This window comes from Nanorana parkeri, unplaced genomic scaffold (assembly GCF_000935625.1).
Source record: "Nanorana parkeri isolate BGI_ZX_2015 unplaced genomic scaffold, ASM93562v1 scaffold440, whole genome shotgun sequence".
NCBI classification, from domain to species: Eukaryota; Metazoa; Chordata; class Amphibia; order Anura; family Dicroglossidae; genus Nanorana; species Nanorana parkeri.
Genome location: NW_017306708.1, coordinates 956,141 through 983,843, shown reverse-complemented (window position 1 = coordinate 983,843; position 27,703 = coordinate 956,141). Strand labels below are relative to the sequence as shown.

General features: G+C 40.2%; 1 protein-coding gene and 1 long non-coding RNA gene across 2 annotated transcripts in view; one reads left to right on the top strand and one right to left on the bottom strand.

Moving 5' to 3' along the window:
- Positions 1-11,575, top strand: part of LOC108790042 — a 14,956-nt gene extending 3,381 nt beyond the window's left edge. The window contains exon 3 of the long non-coding RNA XR_001941435.1: positions 11,564-11,575. This is a non-coding gene — a long non-coding RNA (uncharacterized LOC108790042). The remainder of the gene's footprint in view (positions 1-11,563) is intronic.
- USP53 (ubiquitin specific peptidase 53) overlaps positions 10,132-27,703 on the bottom strand; it is a 41,674-nt gene continuing 24,102 nt past the window's right edge. Inside the window, exons 6-16 of the mRNA XM_018560218.1 lie at positions 27,121-27,226; positions 26,557-26,703; positions 24,744-24,893; positions 22,923-23,091; positions 22,819-22,830; positions 21,730-21,864; positions 17,460-17,603; positions 16,476-17,214; positions 13,952-14,013; positions 13,074-13,170; positions 10,132-11,684 (exon numbers count right to left, since the gene is read on the bottom strand). Coding sequence (XP_018415720.1) covers positions 10,778-11,684; positions 13,074-13,170; positions 13,952-14,013; positions 16,476-17,214; positions 17,460-17,603; positions 21,730-21,864; positions 22,819-22,830; positions 22,923-23,091; positions 24,744-24,893; positions 26,557-26,703; positions 27,121-27,226 — 2,668 coding nt within the window. The 3' untranslated portion in view covers positions 10,132-10,777. The remainder of the gene's footprint in view (positions 11,685-13,073; positions 13,171-13,951; positions 14,014-16,475; positions 17,215-17,459; positions 17,604-21,729; positions 21,865-22,818; positions 22,831-22,922; positions 23,092-24,743; positions 24,894-26,556; positions 26,704-27,120; positions 27,227-27,703) is intronic.

Sequence of the window (27,703 nt, the reverse complement as noted above, 5' to 3'; positions counted from 1 at the left end):
GCACTGGCTTACAAAGAACCCCTAGTGAACAAACTGATTAGCTTTATACTGGAAGCAATTCCGGTGACTTAACTGCCACCAAATTGCTTCCACGGCCCATAAACAAAACAGTGCTCCCCTGACAGGCCCGCCTTACCTACTTGGCTCCTACAGGCCAGGGAGCAGCATCATGGGTGGTGGTGGGAAGCGAGGCGAGAGAGCACCAAACATCCGTTCATCAATCTGCTAAATGGAGCTGAAAGCGACATGGATTGAATCACTTCTAGCTCCTCAGCTGTCATTCCCCAGCTAAATAAACCAGGGAAGAAGCTATTCAAGCACAATCTGCAAATAGAGTTAAAAGAGAACTATGTGGGAACCTTTTTATCCCAAAGTTCTCTTTTGGGTCACAGGAGGACATATTCTAATGTCCTCCCGTGACCCAAAGCTCAGTATATAGCGGGTATGTTTTGTCTCACTTCCTGCCAACCTGTAACAGTTTCATTGTCAGACGTCGGCTCTAACTATGAGGATGAGTGTAATTTACTCACCCCATAGTTCTCCTTTAAAGAGAACCTGTCACTACTAATATGCTATCACATAGGGGGCTTGTGATCCCCTCTATGCAATAGCAATGAAGTTAAAAAAAAAAGTTAAATCAAATGAATTTAAAAATACCCCCAAAAAAGTTCCCCGCCCCCACAAACACTCGCATACTAACATGTGCTGGGTGCACCTACCTATGAAAGAAGATGAAGATTTTGCAACACATTAGGTTTGGCCGTGTGTGCCAGAATGAGAGCAATAATTCTAGGGCTAATATTTATGGTCATCTCTTTGCTGATGAACGGTATATTGGGTATTTCACATAATAAACTTAAATTGTAATTTTTACTGAAAGTTGGGGTTTTATATAAAGAGTTGCGCTAATATTGAGACACATAAAAATTTGCAACTGCCACCATTTCATTCTGGGTCTTTGCTTTCAGAAAATGTGTAATGTTTGGGGGGTTTTAAGTAATTCCCAGGGTTCAAATGTGGATTATAACGTGTGCAAAAAAGGCGTTGGCAGCAAAAGGGTTAAAGGAGAACTATGAGGCGAGTGAAAATCAATCAACCTCATAGTTCGAGCCGACGTGTGACAATGAAACTATCACGTCGGCTCAATAGATCGGGAAGTGAGCAAACACATCACCGTCACTCGCTCATTTCTCGATCATCTCCCTGCAGAGAGCGGTGACCGTCCATCACGGCTCCCTGCAGGGATTTCCCGCTCCGATCGTCCAGCGCTGAGTGAAGGAATGGGAGGGGACGGGTACAGCTGTCTCTGCCTCTAGATATGCAGAGCCCGCTGTCAATCACGCAGCTGGGTGGATCGACAGCATTGTCGGGATCCGTCCCGGCTGCGGCGGTCTCAGTATACCGCGAGCTGTAGCTCGCTATATACTGAGCTTTGGGTCACGGGTGGACGATAGTATATGTCCTCCGGTGACCCTTAAGAGAACTATGGGGGAAAAACACTTACCCCCATAGTACTCTTAAGTTCTATACAACACTGGCTTACAAAAGTAGATTTGCAGAATTTTTGAAGAACAAAATATGCAGACAAAAGGTTTTTTGTTTTTTTATTCAAACATTTTTGTTCTCTGATTGTCTTCACATGTGGACATTGTCATTATAGGCTTTATACAGAAGAGATGGAAACCATATGATCAATGCACAACTAAACGGTACATTTCTCATAGTCATGCCTACAATCGATGGCAAATTACATAGCTACCATAAAAGCAACTTACATTTTGTTTTTATAGCACAGGGTGATGGTACCAGTCACACAAGCTTGCTCTTGGTCACAATAGGCTTTACTAATGTCTCTGTTCTTGCCACACACCTTGGGAAGCAAAATGTTTCTCTGTGCTAGAATCAGTTACATAGTGCTTTCTTATTTTCCTCATCTGTAGTGCAAATTTTAATTAAAGTATATCAAAAGTCAAAAAGTTTTTAACTTGTAGTGTTGAATAGAGTAGGGAACGGGTGAAAAACGGCCAAGAGTTTCTTCCTTGTCATCTGTATCCCATTGGGAGGATTTCCATCACTTCCTTATTGCCCTCCAAAATAAGGGAAATCTCAGCCAGTTGTCTTCATTGGAACATTTCCTCTATATTCCTGTTCCAGTGACAACATACAATTTTAGAGTTTTTCCCTTTACCTTCAGTCCCAGTGGATGGTGATTAGGAAAACCGGGACACCAAAAAGAATATAAACCCTACAGGGTCTAACTCCCTCAGCAATCTATCCAAAATGAAAAGGTTTGAGGGGTGGAGTGCTCAGTTATAATATACTGCTAGCAGAGCACAGAGGTGGCCTTTTCCTTGAGAATATGAAGAGGAAAGCTAAGTGGGAAAAAAAATTAAGTTTATGTGTTCATATACAGCAACTGCATATGCCTGCTTCATGTGACTCAGTGTACATTGCTGACTTTTTTTTCAAAATACCTCCACAAAATGGTGGAAATTGGCTTTCAAGTGTTGTCTTCAAGCTCTGTTGGCTGTGCATGCCAATTCAGATCTTTGTAGACTTTATGGGACAAATCTGAATGTAAGGTCACATGTAGGCAGCCTTTAGAGGTTGTCCAAACCCCACCTGTATTCTACTCCTGTTTTATGGTGTACATAGTCTGATGGTTTGCACCATACTGTACTCTGCAAAAGTAGCCAAGTGCAGATCAAGCAGCACTGCTACTGCTTATAGTGCTCAGCCCCTTAAAGACCATGCACACAAGCCCTACAAATCATTACATCAAACATATAAAGCCATAGCATGAAACTAACAATAGCTTCCTTGTGCGCTGTCATTTTAAGATGGTGAAACAGCAGTCAGTCAACAGAGCCAGACCGCTGCACTGCGTAAGGCGCATCCTTGTCTACTGCGGTCTCACCAAACCATGGAAGGACATATAGCAACGTCCTCCCGTGACTCAAAATTGACAATACTGTCGAGATCCACCCCGCTGGCTGGTTGACAGCGGGCTCGGCAGAGCCAGCTGTGCCCTCCCCCATCCGTCCCTCCAGTCAGCGCTGGAGATTGGAGAGGGAATCCCTACAGGGAGATGGAACGGGAAGAACGCAAGCAGCTGTATGTATTCTCACTTTCCAATCCATAGAGCTGACGTGTGACAGTTTAAATGTCACACGTCGGCTCTAACTATGGAGATGAGTGTAATTCACTCATGCCATAGTTCTCCTTTAAAGAGGCCCTGTCACTACTAACATGCGATCGCATAGGGGGCTTGTGAGCCCCTCTATGCAATAGCAATGAAGTAAAAATAAAGTTAAAGTACATACATTGAAAAATACCCGAAAAAAAAAAGTTTAGTTCCCTGGCCGCCCTGCAAACACTTGCATACAAGGGATGTCCTGATACAGAGCATTTTCACAATACTTGCACTGGTGCTGGTATTTTTAAATAGCTTCGGGGCTGCTTGTACAAGTGATACAGACCAAGCACTACTCCAAAGTTGTCGTTTATAATATAACCCATAACCCCCACCCTGAACCCAGATTTAGTGTATACTGAGGACTTGAGGGGATGCCACTCTTGTTTGTATAAGTCTGCTTGATGCAAGTCATTTGTAGCTGCACTGATGCCATCTATAAGCCCCATTACACTAAATCTGCTGTGTACACATGTCTAAATGTGAAGGCGCCACAACATTTGAGAATGGGCCAACCAGCTGTAGCTGTAAACAGCAACTGTCAGGTGCTTTAAGCATTCATCAGGCAGGAATTTGCAAAGTGTCAGTATTGAAATTTTGAAAAAAATCCCTGAGGTCACTGAGGCCCAGCCCATCAGAAGCTCCCCTCTAAGGACATGAAACTATTTTTCTTTACAGGTGGGTGCTGGTACCATTTACATCTACAGGAGATGTACGAGTTTCCACAGCTTTTCCTTAGTTTGCAAGCAGGCCTGATACAAGAGCCACAAAGGCATTTTGTGATCCATATGTCCTGTTGGGCTGATTGGTTGCTTTGAATTACACTATGGGCATCTGCATAATTATGTAGCGGTTAAATAAGTCAGCTTTTTCTTTGATCTGCATCTCCAAAAATCCTGACAATTATGTTATTTTATTGTTAATGACATTCACAATAAAGGGCGATGCACCCAAAACTGCTAAAAAATTTAAAGCCCAACTCCAGGCTCCGTGGCCCACTACTTAATAAGTTCTTCTTGTGCCCCCCACTGGATGTAATGTTTTGGTTTCTATACTCCAGTTCAAAGCCTTCAGGCTGATCAAGTAACACCACAAGGTTCACTTCTTTCCTTTGCAGAGTGCTCCTCCCTGAAGTTAATCCTGGAGCGAGGCTTTAAGCTAGCTTATGGTTTCCTTTCGCTCCTGGGGACCCCAGTGGTGAGAACTCTGCAAGCCTGGTGCAGTTATGCATTTTTCATTTTATGTTGAGAAGTCAACAGAAGTCTTTGAGAACAGAACTGCCAAGGCATAGGGTTTACAACTGTGGCATTGAGATCTCACCATTAGAGGGCACAAGAAATCTAAAATTACACTTACAACTTAAACATCTTGGTGTGAACGGACCCTTTAAAAGCTTTACTCTGCTCTGAGAAGTTACCCATTTACTGCAAAGAACAAAAAAGGTAGAAAACTAACGCTATTCCACATTCTCTTGTTACCCATAAAAAAAGAATCTTTTGGATATAGGACAAAAGGGAAAAAACTGTTGTGTAAATAATAAATCACTCTAATTTATAATCATTTCTATAAAAATAATTCTTAGGTTGTTAGGCTCATATGGTTAGTAAATAAAATCACTATAAAAGCATTTCAACATTAAATATTGCACATCAATTTCCTTTTGATATGAACACGATATCAAACGTCTGAATTTCGACTGTACAAAAGTTTACAAAACAAATATGTAACGCGACAACAAAATGTAAAAACACGCTGCAATGTCAACAACAGAAAAACTGCAGTTACAATTCAAACCCCAGCACAGAAAAACAGAATAGGAAATGTTACGACGCGTTGCAGTTTTCACATTTTACAAGCGATTCAAAATGAAAAAAAAAATGTCCTTTTGTACAAATCTAGATTTCCATGTTAATACACATAAAATATACTGTATATTAAATAGGCACAGAAGCAAAAGCCATACAAAGATTAGAGGAGGTCACATTCTACAAATACTGGCGGCTATGATGAAAACCGTTCCGGTTAAACTAAAGCTTAGGAGTAAAATCATTTTGTATGCACTGGAGTGTACCATACGAAAGTTTGACCTTTTAGTGCCTCGTCTGCAAATGTGAAGGCAACAATGGAAGTAGGTAATAGTAGAAACGGTTTGTGTTCTAAAGATAAACCTACAAGAATCAAAAGGAGTAGAAAGATTTTTGTTTTAAAAGAAAGGAAACATTATGAATAAAGACGTTTTCCAGGGTAAATGAATGCTAAACTCTCTCCAGAGACCTCTAAGTTATGTCAATGAGGGATCGCGGCTTCTTTGTGAATGGCAGTTTCAGAAGTAGCTGCCCCTGGTAGTGAGGTCCAATCATTAGAAATAAGGAATCATAAATCACCAAAGGTTAAATGAAGCCAGGAAATTAATACAGGGAGGGGCGTCTCTACAATTTTATGGGGGGATAAGGGCCGCTGGCGGTGCACATTACAGGGAGGTTGCCAAGAGCTCTTGGGCAACCTGGGACGCTCTGGATGGAAAGGGGGCGGCGGGCACCCCTTCCCCATGTGACCCAATGAGATGCCACCTGAGGCTGCCTGCCTCATTATAGGGCCCTGAATACAGGACAGGGCCCCATCCGTTGACTATAAAAGACTGTATAGGGGCAGTCTCGGTAGAGAATACTTTAGCTTACCCTGGGAAACATTGCAGAATACCACAGCAACCACTCGAATATGTTTTGCATACATTGTAAATCCATCCTCTGGCTGTTTTTCAGATTGCATAGTTGTGGCGCCCTCAAGCATTAGCTTGGGAAGCCCTTGTTTTGCGTACTCATGACAGAATTTGCCCATCTGTCCTGCAGAGCTGATCATGGGCTAATAAACATTTTTGGGGAAGATATGTGTAATTTTTTTTTAGGTTTATAGATACCTCACCAGTATAAACCTGCTACCAACTTAAAAGCCACTCTTACAGAAGGCCAATCAATTTATAGATATTGACACTACATGTCACATCTTCCTAAATTACATGATGCTGAATGGGGCTGCCATAATGGCAAATCTGTAATATACACTGCAGCTTACCAGTCCTTAGATGAGGCGACTGTTTTATTAGCAGAATTACCAGGTAGAAATAAAATAATAAACCCTGAAAATTTAACACGCCTCCCATCCGTGATTGTATCTATGAGGGAATTAGCATTGTCACTCTAGGACAGAAAGTGTGTTTGGGTACAGAACATCTCCCCTATATTACATAGAAGGTAGGTGTTTTATGGGTCACAAAAGGATAGCTGGGAAAGATAAGAACTTGTTTAAAAATCTATTTCAGTGCACAGGAAGGACATCAGGGCACTGGATTTCTGTCAGGATCCGGACATTTCCCTCTGTACTTAAAGAAACCGAATGTAGCCCCCACATCTATGGATTGGTAAGCTGCATCATATTATGTTTTTATCGTTGGGTTTAGATATGCTTTAAAAGTGCACAGCCCTTTACCATACTATACTGAGGGAAACAACACTGCAAGTATCCTATTGCCTAGGTTTTCAAAGCCTATTTCCACCTTTGTAAGAGATTAGCATTTATTGTGGTATATGGGTATACTTTTCATGACTCGCATTGCGGGCTTTCTTAATTTTTGTATGGACTTTTTGGTAGGCCTGAACCCTAAAAATTGAACATTTTCTTCACAGGAAACACAGCCCGACACTGGGGTCAGATTTATAACAGCTGCCCCTGTCCCTGTGAGTCACTGTAACAAGATAACTGCACGCCAGCTCTGCTTTTCCAGGTCACAATACACTGTCCAATACTAATGAATAGGAGGAGAGAGCTCAGAGCAGAGTATGTTCATTTACACAGACTGCTTGTGAGCCACAGAGGCGGCCATGAGAAGAGGACAAAAAAAAAAGAAGTTCTTATACAGCAACTACATCTACCTGCTTCATGTACACTCTGTGTACATTGCTGGCATGTTTTTTTTTCCATTTCTTAAATACCTCTGCAAAGGTGGAAATGGGCTTCAAATCTATATAAGAAATAGTTGCCTACTACATGAATGCTGGTCAATTATGAAATCATAGGCTTTTCTCCAGATGCTGTCCTATACCTGAGTTATCTTAAACCTTGGTCATTTGAATTCTACATGTTTCCAACAAGGTTGCTGCAAATAAAACATATAAAACATGGCTCCCACAAATATCTGCAATGTTAATCCTTTTTTACAACATTTTTCTGTGGAGTCAAATTTTTCTTTGAATAAAAAAAGAAGACCACTAAAACCTAAACCACAAGTTGGCTTATATAAAACAAGACCGTCATAATATTATAGGATCAATCTATTTTCTTATCCAGGAGAATCCAGAGAATTCCATCACGCTTCAACGTGCACTATGTAGCCCAGTGCAAGCTATCGTTAGGGTAATTAACAATAAATCTATTGGAGGCAGAACTTTACATCTCTGTATAAAAATGTAGGCAGGCCTGCTAATACACATATGAAAAACTTTCCAATGACAGAAACCTAAATCATTTGTTGTTGGTCCATAACGCAATCTAGAATGAGCAAAATACAGGAGGCAGGCTGTACTCAACCTCAACTAATGGTATGGCATTCTGAAAGTCAAATTCTGCCCAGGGCTTGTAAGCTACTCCCTGCCCCGTGTGACAGCGCTGGGGCTTAACATATGGCCACTCAAGCACCCAAAACTGCATTATAAGGAGGCGGGGGTGTTACATTTTACCCCATACCCCAAAGTACTGGGCATTTCTCATGGCTCTTGCGATGGATCAGGGCACAAGACTAGTGTATGCTAGGTAAGGCCCGTCTACTGTGCAACCTATATAGCAAACCTGTTACTTTGCTTAGTATTGGCAAAGTACAGGTTCACTTTAAAAGTGGACCTGTACTTTGGAATAAAAGGTACACCAATATTAACTGTGGATAGAAGGCAACATTAAGTTCTCAACTCCCATCTCCACATTGCTTCAAATCTAATAGCACAGCTATTCTGCTATCTTTAAAGAGGTCCTGGTGGTGCTCTGCGTACGCCAACCATAAAATGTATGATCAGGTGCCTTAGGGTACCTGCAAAGTGACAGCAATGTCTGTTTTTATCCAGAGCACGAGTAAAAGTGAATGAGTGGTATAGTGAGTCAATGCCCACCACTCACCAACAGCCATGACAAGCTGAGACCAAAACAGGAGTTATTTTTCTGAATTTACATTGGGGTAATGGTACATAGTCAGTTTTTAAGACCCGCTTAAAGCATAACATAACACCTGCTTAAAGCATAACATCATCATTCTGATGTTAGCATTTGCACTGCACATTACTATAATAAGATACGTTGGGAGACATTTATCAAGCAAATTAATGACATAATTGGTCACAGAACTTTGTAAAGTTCTGAGACAGATTTATTACTGAAGATGAAACAGAATTTTCACTGTAAACAGATGCATAATTTAGCAGTGGTCGGAGTCAGGTTTTTTTTCTGTTGCTGTGCTACTTTAAAAAAGCAGCTGAGGAAGGAATTTATAATTCATGGTTATAACCTTGTATTAGATCCATCTTCACTGCACCTATTTTTTGCTTTGCCATGGGACAGGATTGATAAATGTACCCCCTTTATATTTCCACTTCCCCACTAGGTCTTGCATAAGCCAACCTCTGTTTAACTTTATTGGTTCTCATTTCATTTATTAATCATTTGCATGTTGAAAGTTCCTAAAAACTAGTAAAACGTTCTTGTTTTAAACAGGTAGAAAAGACTAGTATTTCTATCATGTGTCCCTCGTCATTGGCGACTTCCCTTTGGAGATTTCCCCTTAATTTTAATTCATGTGACACCGGAAAAGAAACTAAGGGAATGGGGTTTACTGAGACAGGAAAATACAAACCGTAATAAAAACCTGACTTTGTGCTAGTCTTCCCCATTTAATATAAAAAATTAAAAAAAAGTATCTGGAGCTGGCCTTTGATCTAATCAGTTGCTGGCAAGAATGTGTTAAACCCAGGCAAGCACCGATTCATGTTAAGCATTTCACCCTCACCAACATGCTAAGCTCTTTTCCAAACACTGTCTCTGGGGCCATCTGCAGTACACCAAGGAAAGTCTAAATGTTGCTCAAATCAACGTGAACCCAAAGATTCAATTATGGAGCTTTAAATGATACCAATATGAGAAAAATAATGGTGCTATTTTTTTCCCAGGAGGAAGAGGGGATTAGTAAAGGTTTTCACAGCAGTTAGATTTAGAAAATAGTGCATTAACATTTCCTAAGACATTTTATAAAAAGGAGGTAATAAAACTACATTTTTCAAGTCATGCACGTCAAATCTGAACTCCAGGCAGAAACAAAAGACACAAATTACTGCAGCTTTGTATTCACAGATACAACATTAAAGTTATTTTTTTTAGCAATCAATGTATGTACCTGAATTTGGCTCTGTATGAACTTCCTGCAGTCTACTGTACAGCAAAGCTCAGGCTGGGAGACTCAGAGAAACACTACAAGTCTCCTGATAGGAGGCGAGAGAGCAGAGAGTTTACATCAGTCTTCTGCTACTCCTTCCACTGTCCAGTCACAGTTTGTAAGTTTTTGCCAGAATGACATGGCTCACACAGCACAAATTCTATCTCAGGACTAGATGGACAGAACTAAAAACCCTTGTCAGGTAAAACAACTCCTATATTTGTACTTCATCTGTGTAGTTCGCAGTTTGCCTGGAGTTAAGCTTGAAGTGGGTCCTGTCATGATTTTTTCCTAATGAGCGCACGTTGCATAAAATATAAGCGGTCATAAAACAGATCAAACCATTATTGAGAGTAATATACCCTAACAGTCTCCCAAAACCAATGATACCATAGGCTTTCTTGTGTAGCAAGCAACAACAGGTGCACTTTCTTTGTACACACCGTCATCCTGCTTTGCGCTATATATTCTAGACGCAAAATCTATACTCTACTGTAGAGATTTAGTATTTCATACAATAGTTCTGTGCTTTGAATATAATCTTGAAGCTCATGTAAAAAATATACAAAGTCATTTAAAATAGAGAATTTTCTATACCTGGATTAATACTAACCTTTTTTTTTTATATTCGAAGTTGTGTGAACTACCCGATTAGAGAACTAGTAGACTAGATATTGTGCATTTTTAGGAGCTCAGTGTCTGTCATTTAAGGGGATCTCCAAACAGGAGAAATTAAGTTGCCTCCTTGTTACTTATAACAAAAAAAAGAAAACATTTGGTGACCTCTCTCTGAGCGCTTAGACGTCTTACGAAACAGTTACAGGTATACAGCTTTTTTTTTAGCGTAAAAGTACAAGACACCATTAGACCCAGGCAATGTGCAAAATACCAATGTTTTGCGTTAGGAGGGTGAGTAAGCAAGTAAACAGCTTGTTTAAATAAGCAGTTAAGACTCCACCTTGCTTGACTTTTAGCGTTAAAATGTCTGTTAAAGCAAGTTTGCTGCTCACCAGACCTAAGCTGGCTCTGTCCTGGATATTATCCAAGCTGACCATTTAGAGTTAAGAACTCCACGTGGAGTGTTTCACAATTTCACAACCATGAGGCCTAAAGGTCTATCTATTACAAGGAACACTTCCATATGACATTTTTGTTCGTGCTATCGAGTGATGAGCATTTTCCAAGGTTCTGTGGTAGGAAGGTTCCATTGGAGATTCTGTAAGCTGTAAGTGACCAGGGTCTCTGTGGAATGCAGTACTTTCAGTCATATATGCCTTTGGCTTCTGGTGGTATTTTAGCCTGTATGTGTCAGTCATACAGTTGTCCACAGAAAAGTATGTTGTGAGTGAAACTGTATCATTAACATGGGATACTTGATCTAATCCCAAAGGCTGTTGAACCATCTTTGGCCGATAGTTGTACGCAGAGGAACCAGATAGATGTGGTGTGTGCATGTCTAGGTCGCTGCTGTGAAATGTATCTTTTGTTGGATAGTAGTCAAAGTCTGGCCTCCCAAAATTACCAGATGCAAGTCTCTCAGTGCTGGCTGAATGAACACATGACAATGTTTCTGAATGTGCAGTGCTGGCGGCAGGTGAAAAATGTTGCTCGATTCGTGGAACACCATTACGAGAGTACTTCTTCGGAGGCAGAGGAGGTGGTAAGCTGTTAAAGTCACGATATTTTGTGAAGCTACTGTCATCTCTGTGGCATGACAGGTTTTCGTTAGATGAAAAGAAAGGAGCATTCGTATACTGTATTCGGTTGCACTGTGGGATGGGCTGTGAAGGACTGACGTGTGGATGCAGAAACAGAGCATTGGGTGGCCCATTGTGCTGTAACACTGGTGAATGAACATGGTGCAAACAACAATTTTCTGAAGAGGATGGGGTCAGGCGGAGAGAACATTCCTGGGAATCATCTTGTCTGTTCATGGGCGTTTCTTTAACACTGTAATCTTTTGGACCTCGAGATGAAAGTGTTGGTGAACGAACCTCTCGTTTTACATCACTGACGTGTTTTCTTTAACAAAAAAAGAAGAAAAAAAGTCAAGCCAACTCTCATATTTGTAGACAAGTGAAAAGATAATAGAAAACATGTGGTGCCTGTAAACTATTGCAACGATACACGCATTTAGGTGAGCATAGCTTTGCAAAACTATGCTCACCAACTGGTGAAAGTATTTTACAGAGCTCAGTGTAACCTTTCATACCTACAAAGTGCCCCTTTTAAAGTGCTTGTGAACTAGAAGTAAATCCTTTTTTTTTTTTAACCACTTCAGAGCCACAATACATCTACATATGGTGTCCCGCAGAAGTGGTTAAAACAAGAACACAGCTGCTGCAGCAGCCGTGTTCTTGGTATCATTTTTAACAGCCAGCGATGGTTGTTAAATGTACAAGCGATCCAGCGTCTATACAGCCACTGAATCGTTTGTGCCGAGCGCCGCTGTACCCTTCTCCCATCCCCCCCCCGCCGCACTGTTGTTCCCGGGACCGGCGCAGCTTCCAGCCCCTGATCTCTCCTCCGATCATTGGACCTGGAAGTGATGTTTATTACATCACTTCCGGTGTCACTAGTTACAGTCTCTTATGAGTCAGGAGAAGAAGCTGGGGAAGCAGATCTCTGCTTCTTTAGGGTCCCTAAGTGAGATTATGGGTCTGAGAGACCTCTGATGTCTCCATAAAGAGGACCTGTCACACCCTATCTGCTTGTTAGCCCCCATATGTGATAGCAATAAGGTAGGTGTGAAAAAAAAAAAGGGGTATAAAAAAATTAAAAAAGTCACATGGTCACATATAAGAAGAATTAAAAAAAAAAAAAGTTTTAAAGTCCCCCGCCCCCCCAATGCATGCACATACACACACAAACACGTGTCGGTGTGCCTATGTGCAAAAACAACAATTGCACTACAAATTATCACCACGAAGGTCGGAGTGAGAGCAATAATTCTAGTGCTGTCAACCACTGTTACTACTAAACTGATGAGCGGTTAAAGCTCAACATAAAAAATTGCAACTAGCATCTTTTTATTCTACAGGGCCTCTGCTGTCAGAAAATATATCATTTTTTGGGGGTCTGGTAATGGCCTGGCCAGGAAGGGGGTCTAAACACCTGGTCTTGAAGTGGTTAAACAAGGTGTAAAGGTCAGAATTTTGAGCCCCTTCATAAAAATTCTATTAAACTATCATCTCTCCCATGACAATTCATTTTCAGCTTCACAATCCTGCAACCTCACCGGAGGTCAGAAAGATGACAGGAGCGTGGCACCCTGCACCTGGCGCTAAAGAGGGTATTATTGTCAGGATCCACTGGTTATTTTAAAAATGAATAAAATACAAATAATGGCCATTTAAATTCTAGATCTACATTCAAGTCTAGTTCTGACAACTGTTTATCCTTGTAAAATACCTTCGACCAGAGGGGCTAAGTGATGGCTCTCGAGGACCTGGAGATAGCCTGTCTTCATATCTACTCCGTTCCAAACCGTTGCACTCTTTGCTGAAACCTTAAATAGAAAAGCATACAGATTACTTAATGTAAACTTCGATATACTTCACATACTTCACATCTACCTCCGTTTATAAAAGGTTACTTGCATCTGCCTTTTCTATGCAATTTGCAAATTAAAAAGCTAGCAGTTCACTAATTTACGAGGTGTTCATATATCGTTATAAATGGGAGTCTCAGAACATGCAGTTGTTTTGTTTTTTTAAGTTCATAAAATGACAAATATAAGTTTCATACAAATTTAAAAAAAATCTGTTTGACTATCCTCTGTTGTAGGCCAGATACAGCTGCAGCTACAAACACATGACAGCAGATGGCAGCAATGATCCATCTTAAGTAACTTAGTAACGTTCACCAACACCAGAAGGGTTTGTCTTCAGGATTCCAGCCCATTTAAAAATAGAAGCGTTATTTTTCTCTTCTGCTGACACAGAGAGCCATGCATGGCTAAAACTAGCTAGTGATTCGGCTGAAGCTTGGCCCAAGTCTCTTTATAAAACTAAATATGGCAGATGTTCATGTTCAGGCCTGTACAATTATTGCAGTGTTATCTGCATATGGGGAACAGAGCAATTTTATCATCTTTTTGTGTATAATTTCTATTACTCTATAGAAATATATATACATATACACACCACACTATAATCATTATAGTACATCATAATGTATGTCTTATATCTCTGATGTGTTAAGGTGTTTATTGGTCATCACACACACACTTTGTATTCAGTATTAACCCAACTACCCAAGTAGTGGTAAAAATGTTTTAAATGCCCTACCGTTCAAAGGACTTCGACGGTGTGGAGAGGTAGAAAGGAACCCATGTACTGAATGTTGGTCACTAAAAAAAAAAAAAAAATAGTATTCTTCAGTATTTTTAAATGTATAAATGTACGTTGTTTATTATCATCATCCTCTAGTAGTAGTAGAATTTGCTTCACGTGACTGTCCTAGCACAATGAAATACATAGTAGCATGCTATTATTTTTCTTTCCTACAGTTGGTGGGACCCTGAAAAACAATTTCTATGATTTTATAGTACTAAACAATATATTGGGATGATGCACCTTTTTTTGCAATCTGAGAAATAAATTGTTCCGATTGTGAAGCCCTAAAGCACTCTAGAGCTGCAGCTAACGATTATTTTCATAATCGATTAATCATTTGGTAACGTTTTCAATCGTCGATTTTAATCGACTAAATCGATTAACTGTTGCAGCTCTAAAGCACTCCTAATCATAAATGGGTTGAGGCATTTTGTGAATGAGACAGTGCTTATTAATGGATGAAAGTGAATTCTATGCAATGCATACTGTGTACAGAACACAAAGCAGCAGCACGCTGCCAAACTTCTTAAACTTGTTACAAGCCTCGGACTCTGTGAGGCTTTATTTTGCACCCATCATGCAATACGTTTGTGGCCAGGACCTGAGTATTGGGCACCACACCCCTGAAAAAATAGTATTGGATCACAAAGAGAAAAGATGGGGTTTAGAAGGTACCGAATGACAATTCCAAGGCAATTAAAAAAGGTAGAAAAATATATGTTTTATTAAATAGTGGTTAAAAAAGTTATTAGTTACTAAAATTCATTCATGAAAACCTCCAAAATCAGATATCTCCTGAGACTCACTCCACTACACAATTATTTCATCATGTTTATTGTTTTTTCAATCATGTATCTGTGATTTGGTTCTTCAGTAGTGGAGTGAGTCTCAGGAGATATCTGATTGGAGGTTTTCATGAATGAATTTTAGTAACTTAACAACTTTTTTAACCTGTATTTAATAAAACATATATTTTTCTACCTTTAATTGCCTTGGAATTGTCATTCGGTAACTTCAAAACCCCATCTTTATTTTGCACCCATTTGGTGTACTGCAAGTAAAATATCATGTAAAAGCTATTTCACATTGCAAATACACTATTGAATTCTGTCCTGTCTGGGAATCTATTTTTAGGATTGGATAGCCTTGTTTTACAGCATATAGAAAAGCTGGGTAAAATCCACTTGGCTGGCTGTGGATACAGCAGACAATCACAGGTAACAAGTCAGTGGCAGAACATTTGTCCTGGATGCTTAAAGATATGCATAGGATCCTAAACTGGACCTGTAATATACAATGCTGTCCACTTTTGGGTTGGAGCAAGTGTGTAAGGAGTATCTATCGGGCAGGGCGCTATATAAATCCTGTATAATAATAATAAAATCTATCTATGCAAACCACTATAATAGTCATATTATGACAACAAATTAAGAGATCCGATTCATACCACAGACCTGAATGGAATTCAGGAAACAAAAACAATGATGCATTGTGTTTACTATCAGTACAATACAGTCTCCTACACAGGAAAAAAATATTCATATTTGTTGAACAAAAATCCTGTTAAAACCTTTAGAGACCATTTATAATTGTTTCTAAAGATAAAGAAGTGTTTGTCTGAAATAAAACAATTTGAGCTGAAAGTTTGGAGTATACAATTTCACAGCTTGAGATCAACTCTGCATGGTCAACAGGATGATGAAACTGATTTCAGAGACTCCAGGTCACAGTGGCAGGCTGTGCTTTATTTTGGCTGACGAATTCTTAAAATCAGCAATTACACACATTGTTTTGTGCAAAAATCGAGTTATTTTACAAATGCATAGGCACTACCCTGTAAAGCATAAAGTATACTTGCTCTGGTCTACAAATTACATGAGAGAACACTGCTGATATGAAGTTACCTTATGAAGTTACCTTATGGTTTATGCAAGTTCTTGGGTCAGTTTAAAATTCCAAATGGGTTCAATGTGGTCCTGTGAAGCCCCCCCATGGACACTAGGCCCAAGCTATACCTGTCCCCAAGTCTGGATTAAACCCCACTCCTGAAACTAGAAGATCAGACAGACACTGGCATATGATAGTTACAAGACAGGGTGGTGTTTAGAATATACCAGGGCTTAATCCAGGTTCATAGAGAACTTTGCACCACATTTACAGGCAATTTTTACGCAGCGCAATGCACAATAACACTTCAATAAAGTAGCAAGAAATGTGATTGCGCCCTAACCTACTTCTGTGTGTAAATTGAAACTTGCAAAGAGAGATATGCAAGTGAAAAAATGTCTAAAGATACATCCACTGGCTCAAAAAGTGAATAAAAAAATTGTGTGCTTGGCAAAAAAAAAAAAGGGGATTTATAAAACTCTTACACAGGCTCTTAATTTTTTTTTAAGGGACACAAATGGATTCCATTTGAGGTCTCATCATATAAAGTACAACTTTAATATTTTGGGACAGTACATCCTAAGCTTACCTGCACTGGCTTATTTCCGGAACACATTTCATATCGGCGAAGCTGGTTCCTTCAATTACAGGAGAATCTAGATTACTTGAGCCACTGCTGATGTGATCACTACTTTCATATCCAGACTCTGCTCTTTGCATTTGCCAGCTGTCAAGATGGTACATCTTGGAATCTGGATTTAGTTTGTTCCTTTCAGCCTGACTTTTTCCTACAGATTCCAGAGAACTTCTGCTGCCAGATTCTTGTTTGATCTCATCTTCATAAATAGTCATCAGAACCTTTTTCTTAGGGCTCTCCTTCGAGCAGTGGTTAAGGCTTTGATCCTTAGCAGTATGATGTTTTCCATTAGCGTTTGCTAAATGTCGTGGACTGGACGGGCTTTTCTCACTATCATTAAAAATGCTGTCCACGTTGAGAGTCTCTCGCATGGGCCGCCAGGCCTTTTTGGTTCTGCCAGCTCCTTTTTCCCTGTACTCTTGACTGCTGTCTGTATCATAGCCATTTGAGGCACTATTCTTCAATCGACTTAGCTGCTTTGTTTCAGGTATGGCAGTCTGTCCTGTAGTAGAGGATATTTGCCGGGGCTGTTGGTCAGGCCTCTGTTGCTTATATGGACCTTTGCCTTGACTGCTGAAGAAGTGAGGATCTGGATACTGTCTGAAGCCGTTTACTGGGTTTGAAGATCCAGATTTGAGCTGCGTTCCAGAAAATGACTGTGAATGGTATGGAACACCTCCGGACGTTGTAACTTAAAAGACAAATATACAAAATGTAAATCAACCAGCTGAAAACTGCAGGAAGCTTAACATGCAAGTTAAAGTCATACCAAAACAGAGTACTCTAAAGCTTTATAGTTGCTCAATAACCCCCTCAGGTCACATACAAATCATTCAAATACAATCCACAAACAAGCACAGTTACATTAATAACTTATGCTACATAACAGCTCCATGCACACAGGGAGCAAGATCAATTAACAAAATGGTTTAATACCTTTTGGTCTAGCCTGCTCTTTCTTCTGGGATTTATCAACAATTTTTCGTTGTGCAGAAGTGCTTTTTAGGTTATTTGCCCTTTGTGCGCATTCCCGAGACAAATCTTTTAACTTTTCCTGCTGATCGTTTCTTCCCAATTTAACTTCAGAAAAAAGGAAAAAAATATTAAATTTATGGTTAAAATCAAATTTCCATTCCATCATTCCTATGTTTACATTTACTGTATGTCAATGAATCACTCTTCTCTGTACAGTACATTGACAACAGAAGTGAAACTTACCAACAATAGATCAGTTTGCAGATGTCATGATTAACTTTCAACCATCTAGTTACCAAATTGTATTCTTGCATGAGTGAAACTGAAATTTTACCAGACCTCTTCCTTTCTGTTTAATATGCACCTTACTGGAAACCACTGGCGTCACAAGGGGGGTGCGGCCCGCACCCGGGTGACACCCTCTGAAAAGTTGGGCGCACAGTATCAGGAGAGAGGAGGGGACCCCGCCGGCATTCCTTATCCCGCCGGGTGACTGCCCCCTCCTCTCTCTCTCTGCCGGCGTCCATCACCAAGATGGCCACCTGCAGGTATCAGAATACTGCCGCGCGTGCGCGATGACGTCATCGCGCATGCGCAGTGACGTCTCGGCGGGGTGACACTCGGTTAGCGCTCCGGGTGTCACCCAGCCTCCTGACGCCCCTGCTGGAAACTGATCATTTTTTGCTGATTTAACACTGCGCCACGTAACCTGTAACCTTTTCCACTAAACCTGAAAACAACTGTCCCCTACACAAAACAACTGTCCCCTACACAAAACTAGTTAACAAATCTGTACAGGATTATGTTGTTAGCAAGTCAATTCAAAAGGGAGTAACTATGTAAACAGCAGCAATTAACAGCCACCAGAGTTTCATTTCCTGTATAGGTAAACGATTCCGTTTAATTGGTTGATATAGACAAGTGGCAATTACTGTACAGATTCAACTGATCAGCAAATATTAATTGTTCTGAGTTACGTCTCTTTAAAACAAACAGTCACAGTACAGTAATACCTCGCTTCACCAACACTTTTGTTCGTGAACAACTCAGTTTGCGAACAGGAAGTTCGGCAAAATTTTGCTTTCGGTCGTGAAAGCTGCATCGGGTGACGAACACGACCGCGGCTATCTTCCCTGCTCTGACACGTTGCTTCCACTAGTTGAGATCATAGTTGCAGACAGACCTGTGTACATTTGCGGTGAAACTTTTTTTGTGCTTTTTAGCACATACAGTACTGTACAGTATTATTCAATCCAGCATGGCTCCAAAGAAAGTGCAAAGGTTAGTCTTCAACTTCACTCTCTTCATTCTGTACTGCGTTTCATATTTTTGTGGTAAAAAAAACAAGCATTTTACATATGGTTCAGAACTGATTAACCTTACTTACATTGAACCTTATGGGAAAATTTGATTCTGTTCGTGACCAAAATCGGTTCACAACCATGTTCGTAGGGGTCAGAACGGATTAACCTAATGGGGAAATTTGATTCGGTTCGCGACCAGAATCGTGGAATGAATTAAGTTCGTGAACCGAGATACTACAGTACTTTGGTCTCTAGAAGGTGTCAACGAAATGCAAAATTTAAAGTGTACCTAAATTCAAAACATTTTATAGTTTTGGATAGAGTTAAAACACCATTTTTGTTTTTTTACCTTAGTCTGTGTCCCCAATGGGGAGATTCTCTGTTTGTTCTTGTGATACAATTTAACCAGGATAGAAAGGATATGACTATGCAATCCAAAATGTTACACTTTACAAGTTCTTAATTTAGATCAATTATACACCAGACCCCAGGCGGTAGCAAAGAGAAGTTCCTACCACCAATAAAAAATTTTAAAAAAAGGCCTCAAAAAGTTAAATGCTACTTGTAATTATTTTTTATACTATGTATACTATTATTTATTCGTTACTTATTACCTAGCTCCTGGGATTTGTCTAGCTTTGTTTAATACATGGAGTGTGTTGAGCTGGCCATACACTATGCGAATTTCTGCCGGTTCATCAAGATTCGTACAGTGGGTGCCGCTGTTGGCACTCTTCCCTCCGGCATTGCTCCATCAGGTGATCGAAGGAACTGGTTAGAAAATCTTTGAACGAACAGAGTGGGCAGCCAATCGGTTGCTGGCTCTGTTTGGGTATTCTGACAGCGGTCGCTATCAGAATATAATTAAGACAGCGGGAGATTCCCGATCAACACTCGTCAGCATTGATGGAGAAATCTGCTCTATTTTTTTTCTTTCAGCCCACACTTTTTCTTACAGTGTATGGCCAGCTTAAGCAGAACTATGCTTCAGCTCTTTCTATATATATTCTCATTCAGGAAGGCATAGGCGTCAAAGCAATTATCACTGGGTGTGTAGTTATATCAATGAAAGGTAAATCCAACAAAAAAATTAAGTCTGCAGCATGGCATAAAATACAGTGATCACATTTACAAATAAACATATGCTAATAAAAGATTAAGCGATAGTCAGCACGGATTCAGAAAAGACAGAAGTTGTCAAACAAACCAACTTTCTTTTTATGAGGAAGTGAGTAACAAATTGGACAGAGGAATGGCTGTGGATATAATATACTTGGACTTTGCAAAAGCGTTTGACCCAGTTCCCCACATGCAGCTAATGTATAAGTTAAGATCAGTAGGTATAGAGTATTCCATCTGTAATTGGATAGAAAGCTGGCTTAAAGACCGCAATATCAGCAATATTCAGAGAGTGGTGATCAATGATTCATACTCTGAATGGTCTGACGTTTTTACTGGTGTTCCCCAAGGTTCAGTGCTGGGCCCCTTACTGTTTAACCTATTTATAAATGACAGAGTTGGGGATTAAAAGTACTATTTCTGTGTTTGCAGATGACACCAAGTTATGCAGTGGAATACAGTCCTTACAGGATGTCTCCAACCTACAAGCAGATCTGAATGCTCTGTGTGATTGGGCTTCTACTTGGCAAATGAAGTTTAATGTTGATCAATGTAAAGTTCTGCACTTGGGAAATCAAAACATGCATGCGTCATACACTCTTGGGGGAGTATGTTTGGGGGAGTCAATGATGGAGAAAGATCTGGGTGTTCTGGTAGATCATAGACTCAATAATAGCATGCAATGTCAAGCCACAGTTTCTAAAGCAAGCAAAATACTTTCTTGTATTATTCGGGGTCCAGACTCCAGAGAGAGAGAGAGCGAGAGAGCGAGAGAGACTTAATCCTGCCCCTGTACAAAGCATTAGTAAGACCTCATCTGGAATATGCAGTTCAGTTTTGGGCACCAGTTCACAAAAAGGATGTTGTGGACTTGGAGAACGTGCAGCGAAGGGCAACTAAACTCATAAGAGGCATGGAGGAGCTCAGCTATGAGAAAAGATTAACTGACCTGAATTTGTTCTCTCTGGAGAAGAGGCGATTAAGGGGAGACATGATCACCATGTATAAATACATAAATGGTCCATATAGTGAGCTTGGTGCCAAATGATTCACGTTAAGGTCACTGCAAAGGACAAAGGGGCACTCTTTGCATCTGGAGGAAAAGAGGTTTAATCTTTGCATACGGAAAGGATTCTTCACAGTTAGAGCTGTGAAAATGTGGAATAGACTCCCCCAAGAGCTGGTTCTAGCTAGCTCAGTTAATGGTTTAAAATAAATAAATCTGGATGTATTCCTAAATGCACAGAATATTACTGGATATTCAGTTCTTATAGGTATATTAAAGCATCAGAGATTGTTGATCCGGGGAATATCCGATTGCCTTATGGGATCAGGAAGGAATTTTTTTCCCCTGTTGGAGCAAATTGAACCATGCTTTATAGGGGTTTTTTTTTTGCCTCCCTCTGGATCAACAATGGGTAATTGTGGGCATAGCGTTCTGTTTAGGCTTGTCTTTTTTTTTTCTTCATATCTCTATAGGTTGAACTCGATGGACATGTGTCTTTTTTTAACCTGACTATGTAACAATGTCAAGTCCAACAAAGTGTAGAACATTGTTAGACTGTATGTAACCTGCAAATACTTGTGTTCGTCTCCAAGTCTGTTTCTTTGTACTTGGAGAGGATACTGGGGTACACAGGCTAAGCTTCCAGGCACCGAGCCCCACTATCTGTCATTTAACTGTCAAATACCAGGACCTCTGCTAACCACACCCTCAGGAGAGGGAGGACCTTTGTGTCAATTTGAAGAAAAGTTGGTAACCGGTATACAGCTGGACCCAGACAACACAGTTCTGCTAGAGCACTTACCAGGTCCTCGGCCAGTACTTGATTGAACAACCCCTCGATTAAATTCTGAATCATCTGCTGCAGATCTATAACTACTGTTCTGATATATATGCTCTCCAACATCGGAATCCCTGTTATATTCTGGCTTTTTTGATTCTGTAAATGAAGAAAAAGGTTAGCTATAAATATCCACCAAAACCAAAACCCAAAAAAACACCTGCCTGAATATATCTGCAACAACATTCAAAGCATTGCTGTTATGTCCAACTACTCCCGCCCAACCACCACCCCATATTACTATTTGCCCATAACTCTGAAGGGCAGCCTCACTGTACAAATGGAGTTTTCAGAAGGAAGAAAGGGTCAAGCAAGCTTTGGCAGTGCCAGAGCTTTGCCTGCCAACATTAACAACAAGGGCTGTGAAAACTGTTGCATGTATGTGCAGACACCTTTAGGTGCGTGCATGTTATGCAATGAGCATTAAAGAAATGCTTCCTTTTACACATACAAAAAGGCAGCAATCCTCTTACTGAATGCACAGAGAAAAGTTTTCAGACTTGAGTGGACAGTTGGCACTGGCATGCAGTTAATGTAACACCACCACCTAGATTTCTAAAGTAGGGCTGCCTAAGGAAACTACAGTTCTGCATGTGAAGTGGAAGCTGGCTATATCAATGAATCAAAACATGTAACAGAACAATTGTAAAATGTAGGCAAAGGAGGTGAATGCTCAGAGGAGAAAGTACCACTGATTGCATCTCGAGTCTGAAAAAGTTCTGGTCAAAACATGATCCAAGAAACTGTCGCAATTGCTTTGATAAATTCCCCCCAATGTTGTTTTTTTTTCCCATCATAATGTCTTCAAATTTTCTACATTTTTTTTTTATGGTATGCTCGTCAGTTTGATCACTGACCATTTTAAAATAAACTTTAAAATCATTTCTTATTTTATTCTGACTGATTACCTCACCATGCTATAATTATGCTTCTGGTGCAAAGCAACATAAAGTTATTTACAAAAGAAAATATTAAAATCAGGAAAATTCATGGAGCTTTTGTTTACATTTTAAACAAGCTCTGCTAAACAGAACAGAATCTTGGCCACCATACTCACATCAGATCCTGCCAGTTAAACCAACAGGCGAATAGCCAGCAGTGAAGGACTGTAGAGCCTACAGGATACATTCTTAATTAAGAATTTGAAATGAAAGTACCTGTAGTGTCATTGTTGAAGACCCTCTTGTAGTGAGACCAATGAAGGACTTGCCTCAGGGCATCATCTGTTGGCACTGCTGTGCCGTCAGGATTGGCATAAAATAGAAGCAAAGGCTGATAATGACACCGAATGCACTTCGTGACTACATCTTTCCATTTGGTACCAACCTGAAATGGGAAGGGGAACATTTACACCAGCTATAAATGGAAAATATTAATATATGCTCCAAATGCCCAGAAGCCGATCCACAATGCACCACACTCAGTCAAGCTCTGTTATTACAATGACCTGTAATAATCTTCTGTTTAGCAAGTTGAGGACACAAGTTGGTGTCATAGCCATGTTTGACAATCAGGCACCATTCCTATAATTGTCTAGAGAACGGTCCCAACTGTTGGGCTATTAAGCTAATCAATTATCTTGGTGCCTGTGGGTCAGATACGGTACAAAAAAGTATTTTTGCTCAAACTGAAAAACGTGCTTAATCCATAACAAAACATACTTTATATTATGCTCCCAGTAACAATTCAAACAGAATGCTGTCAAAATATGGTTTTCACACCTTCAAAGAGCAAACGACTGTTTGTGAGATTCAGCACTGCATAAATTACAGTAGGCATGTTTAAATACTAGCATAAAATAAAGCAATTCTATAATGGCTACAGGATAGCTTAAAACAGCAGAGTTCGCAGTGCAGTTTAACAAAATTTTTTTTAAAGCAACACCTTTTAAATCAGGTTATCCCCAAAACAGAACTTTGCGTTGAGAAGGAAAAGGGTTTGATCACTGCTGACTAGCTAAAAAGGAGAAATCCACTATTAGTGGCTATAAAAAAAAAAAAACCAACACATTATAACACTACATTTTCGATAGTAAAAATTGCATCTTTGGGGTTTCCCTGCCTCTAACAAGAGAAGCTAGTAAGAGTTTGAAACACTGTAGTGAAGAAAAAATATAAGAACAGAGGACCAAACTATAAACGTTTCTGAGAAACAGCATATGCAGCGCTTTAGATGTGTACAGAGCTGTAAAAGTAATATGCTTCCGGAGGTAAATTCACTTATACCAGCAATGTTGCAGTGCCATGCTAAGTATCGGGGATACTGTGCCAAATCCTTTACATTTTCAAGAAATGTAAGCCGTGAAGACATACACAGGCCAACAGAGAAACAAAAAAAAGAGTAAGTGTTTAAGGCTGGGTTCACGCCTAGGCGTATCGAAAATGCGCGTTTGTCGCGCATTTCGTGCCGAGTGTTTTTACAGCGATTCGCGGTAAAAACCGCGCGACAAACGCGCGTTTCCGAGGGCTACCTGGCTGTATCCCAATGGATACGCGCGGCAAATACGCCCCAAAAAAGCTCCTGTACTTCTTTGGGCGTAGGGCGTTTTGCAGCGCGTTCCTACGCGCTGTAGAACGCCCAGGTGGGAACCATGCCCATAGGCAATCATTGGTTTTCACATGTTGAGCGGTTTACAGAGCGTAGGAACGCACTGTAAAACGCCCAGGTGTGAACCAGGCCTGACGTTAGGGACTACTACTCTGGGCATATGGGACAAACTCTCCAGCGTGAGAATGATATTGAGGGATACGTTTGTAATGCCTATACAAATCCTTTAAACTGACAGCTAAATAAATACTGGAAGCTTTCAAGGCACATATTACTGCAACTTCCACTAAAACTAGCTAGTAAAAATGTATGGCATGCAGACATCTATAGTAGTACAAATACAAAATGGCACAACTGATATTTTAAGACCAATTTTTCGAACACACATTTAACTATATTCGCCTGCATTTCAGCAAAAGGCAAAAACGTACCTCTTTTACAGAAGCATCATCAAATAAAATCCATCTGGCACTTTTTGTGTGATAGGCGAAGGCACAATAGTGTCGGCTCGTGTAGCAGATCATGCCCACAAGGTAAAGCCTACTTTCTTTTGCTTTTTCATCTGTCACTCTAAAAAATAACTGAAAAAAAAAAAACAATTATAACTTGACAAGTACTGCTCTCTGAATTTGATTTTGTTTTGTTACCAAGGGCTTGATATTCCAGCTATCTGCCATGCTATGTCCAATAAGAGTTTAGGAATGCAGGCTTAAAGCATGCCCTTACTGACCTATATAAGCACAGGCACCGCAGCGCAATTCATCCTCAAATTTCACAGCAGAAGCACTGAAGTAATTCAGGATGTTCTCTCAGAAGCTCAGCTCCACACTCCTTGAGCACCTCCTTGTGTTTAAAGTGTATAAGGCTGGATGGCTCCCGGGAGGAGGAGCAGCTAAGAGAAATAATGTTGGTGCTCAGCTTTAAACTTAAGAGGACAAATTGCTCCACAGTGGGGCTCATTTAAATACTCATTTACAGTTTCTTATGAAAACGCAGACCTTAAAAATTGGCCATAGCCTGACCAGTTGCACCTTAAAGATTTGAAGACTTAGGTGGTAAAGTAGTCCACAGCTTAAAGTATATTTCCACCTTTTGCAACAGAGAAGGTGCATTATCTCAAGGGGAACACAGACAAATAAAAACCTAACAGATATTATAGTAGTTCTCAACCTTTATAAATACAAAATTGGGAGAAGCATCTACACTGTCATCCACTTCTCTTCAGTATATAACCTTCTCCAGCATTATACCTGCACTTTAAAGAACAACTCTAGCATATTAATCTTATTTTTTGTGCAAGTGAACCTCTTTTAAACTCTAAATGATGCATGTCCTCATTGAAGAGAGCTCCTATCCTCTTCCGTTGCTGTGAATGGGCTTTAAATGTTTGTTAAACAGCATTACAGCATGGACTTTAAATATTATAGCTGAAAGACATTATTCACTATGTGAGATTTCCTTCAGCAGCAATTGCCAAGAATTTGTAACAGGGAAATTACTTGTGTGACGTCTCATGTAAGGTCATATTTTCAGCTATATATATTCAAATGACATAATATTAAATGATTTTTCTGCAGCCATCAAAAAAGGTACAAAAGTTGCAGAGAGGGGCCAAGAGTGTGATGGTTGAGAAAGTAGCGCATGCATGGCACTTGTTCTGCAGGATTGTGTTGATTAAATCACAGCTGAAAGCCTCTTAAATCAGTTTACTCAGGCACCAATGATCTATTTAGTACTTTGCATTAGTCAGGTGTTTTGATCGTGCGAGGAAGATACTACAGTAGGTGGAAAAAAAAAACCCTCAAGCTGTCCTGCAGTCTAAACCAGTGCGTCAACATGCTGCTTTTTATTTGCTACTGCCACTTTTAATCACCAGCACCTCCAGCAGGAGCCAAACTCTAGAAGACTTGCAATGAACGAAACCTGGTTATGTGGGACAAGGTGTGCTTTTGCACACATCCTCACTGGCTATCATGTGCTTGCATGCAATCACCAATGGCTGCCATGAAAAATGCTGCTCCTTAAAAAACTGTATAGACTTCGGGCCCATTCACATTAGCCTGTTTGCTATACTCCATTCAGGTACCCAGACAGCAGCAAGCTGTGCTGACCTGTGGTACAGTCCAGTACGCTTCTGCATAGTGGTGTGAATGAGGCACATAGAAAACAGAGACTTATTATTCAGTTGCTACAAGAACACAGGTCACTATATAGAACGTGAAGAGAAAAAAAAAAAGGAATTACCCCTGGCAAGTAAAGCTGTGTGGCCAAATTTCGTACAACGTCCTCTGTCAAATCAGAGTTCTCGGAATCCCATACCAGGCCAATAGTTACTATCTCTGGACAGTTCATTAGCACTCGGCGGATTTTGATCTTTTGACCACAATTGCTCTATAAAAAATAAATACATTTATTATTCAAAAGTTGGATATTTCAGTAGAATCTTTAGCTTCAAATATATTTTTTGAGCGAGTGTCTTGTAGACAATGCTTATATGTAATTACATTCCCTTTTCAGTGGACAACATAAAAGAAACCTGAAGCATAGTATATGCTTTATGCACATGTAACATTTAGATGGAGGTGTTTGATGCAATGATTGCTAGTAATCTGCACTTCAAAATAATGCTATTTTTAAATGTGTAAATGCACAGCAACAGCACGGAGCACTCCTATGTAAAGGGAAGACAACATTACAAAATGGCATTAAAACTGTTTACATGTCAGAAAAGGCATTATTTAAAGATATGGCTTATAACTCATGAATAAATACACAATAGTTGAACATTAACACCTTGAAATGACTTACCGGGCATTTTCTAAAGTCATCTGCAGTATTTGCAGCCTGTAGTAGCTCTGCAAACATCTCAGGCTTTAGACGCTCATGTCTCTCCAGCATTCTGTCAACTTCATTACTGGATTAAATACAAAAGAGATATGGGTGTTACAAAAAGGTCTCAGAGAAGACAACAAAGCACTGTCAATTGCCCACTACTCTTCTACACAAATACAAACTTCTCTAAAAACTGCCGGTCATTTGGGCCGATGTCTTGAGGTTGTGTTTTGCGTTGTATAGCGCCAACAATGTACGCAGCTCTTCACCTACTGCACGAGTCCCTGTCCTTAAGAAACTTACAATCCAAGGTCTCTATCTCACAGAGCAATTTAGACAGGAGCCAATAAACCAAGCATGTCTTCGGAGTGTGGGAGGAAACCCATAGAAGCACAGGGAGAACATGCAAACTCCTTGTGACCATTTACCGGGCTGGGATTCGAACCAGGGAACCCCCAGTGCTGCGAGGCAGAAGCACTAACCATGCCACTGTGCTGCCCGGGGGCAGAGAGAAAAAGTCTCCAAAATAAAAAAAAGGGAGAGATGAACAGAGCTATGG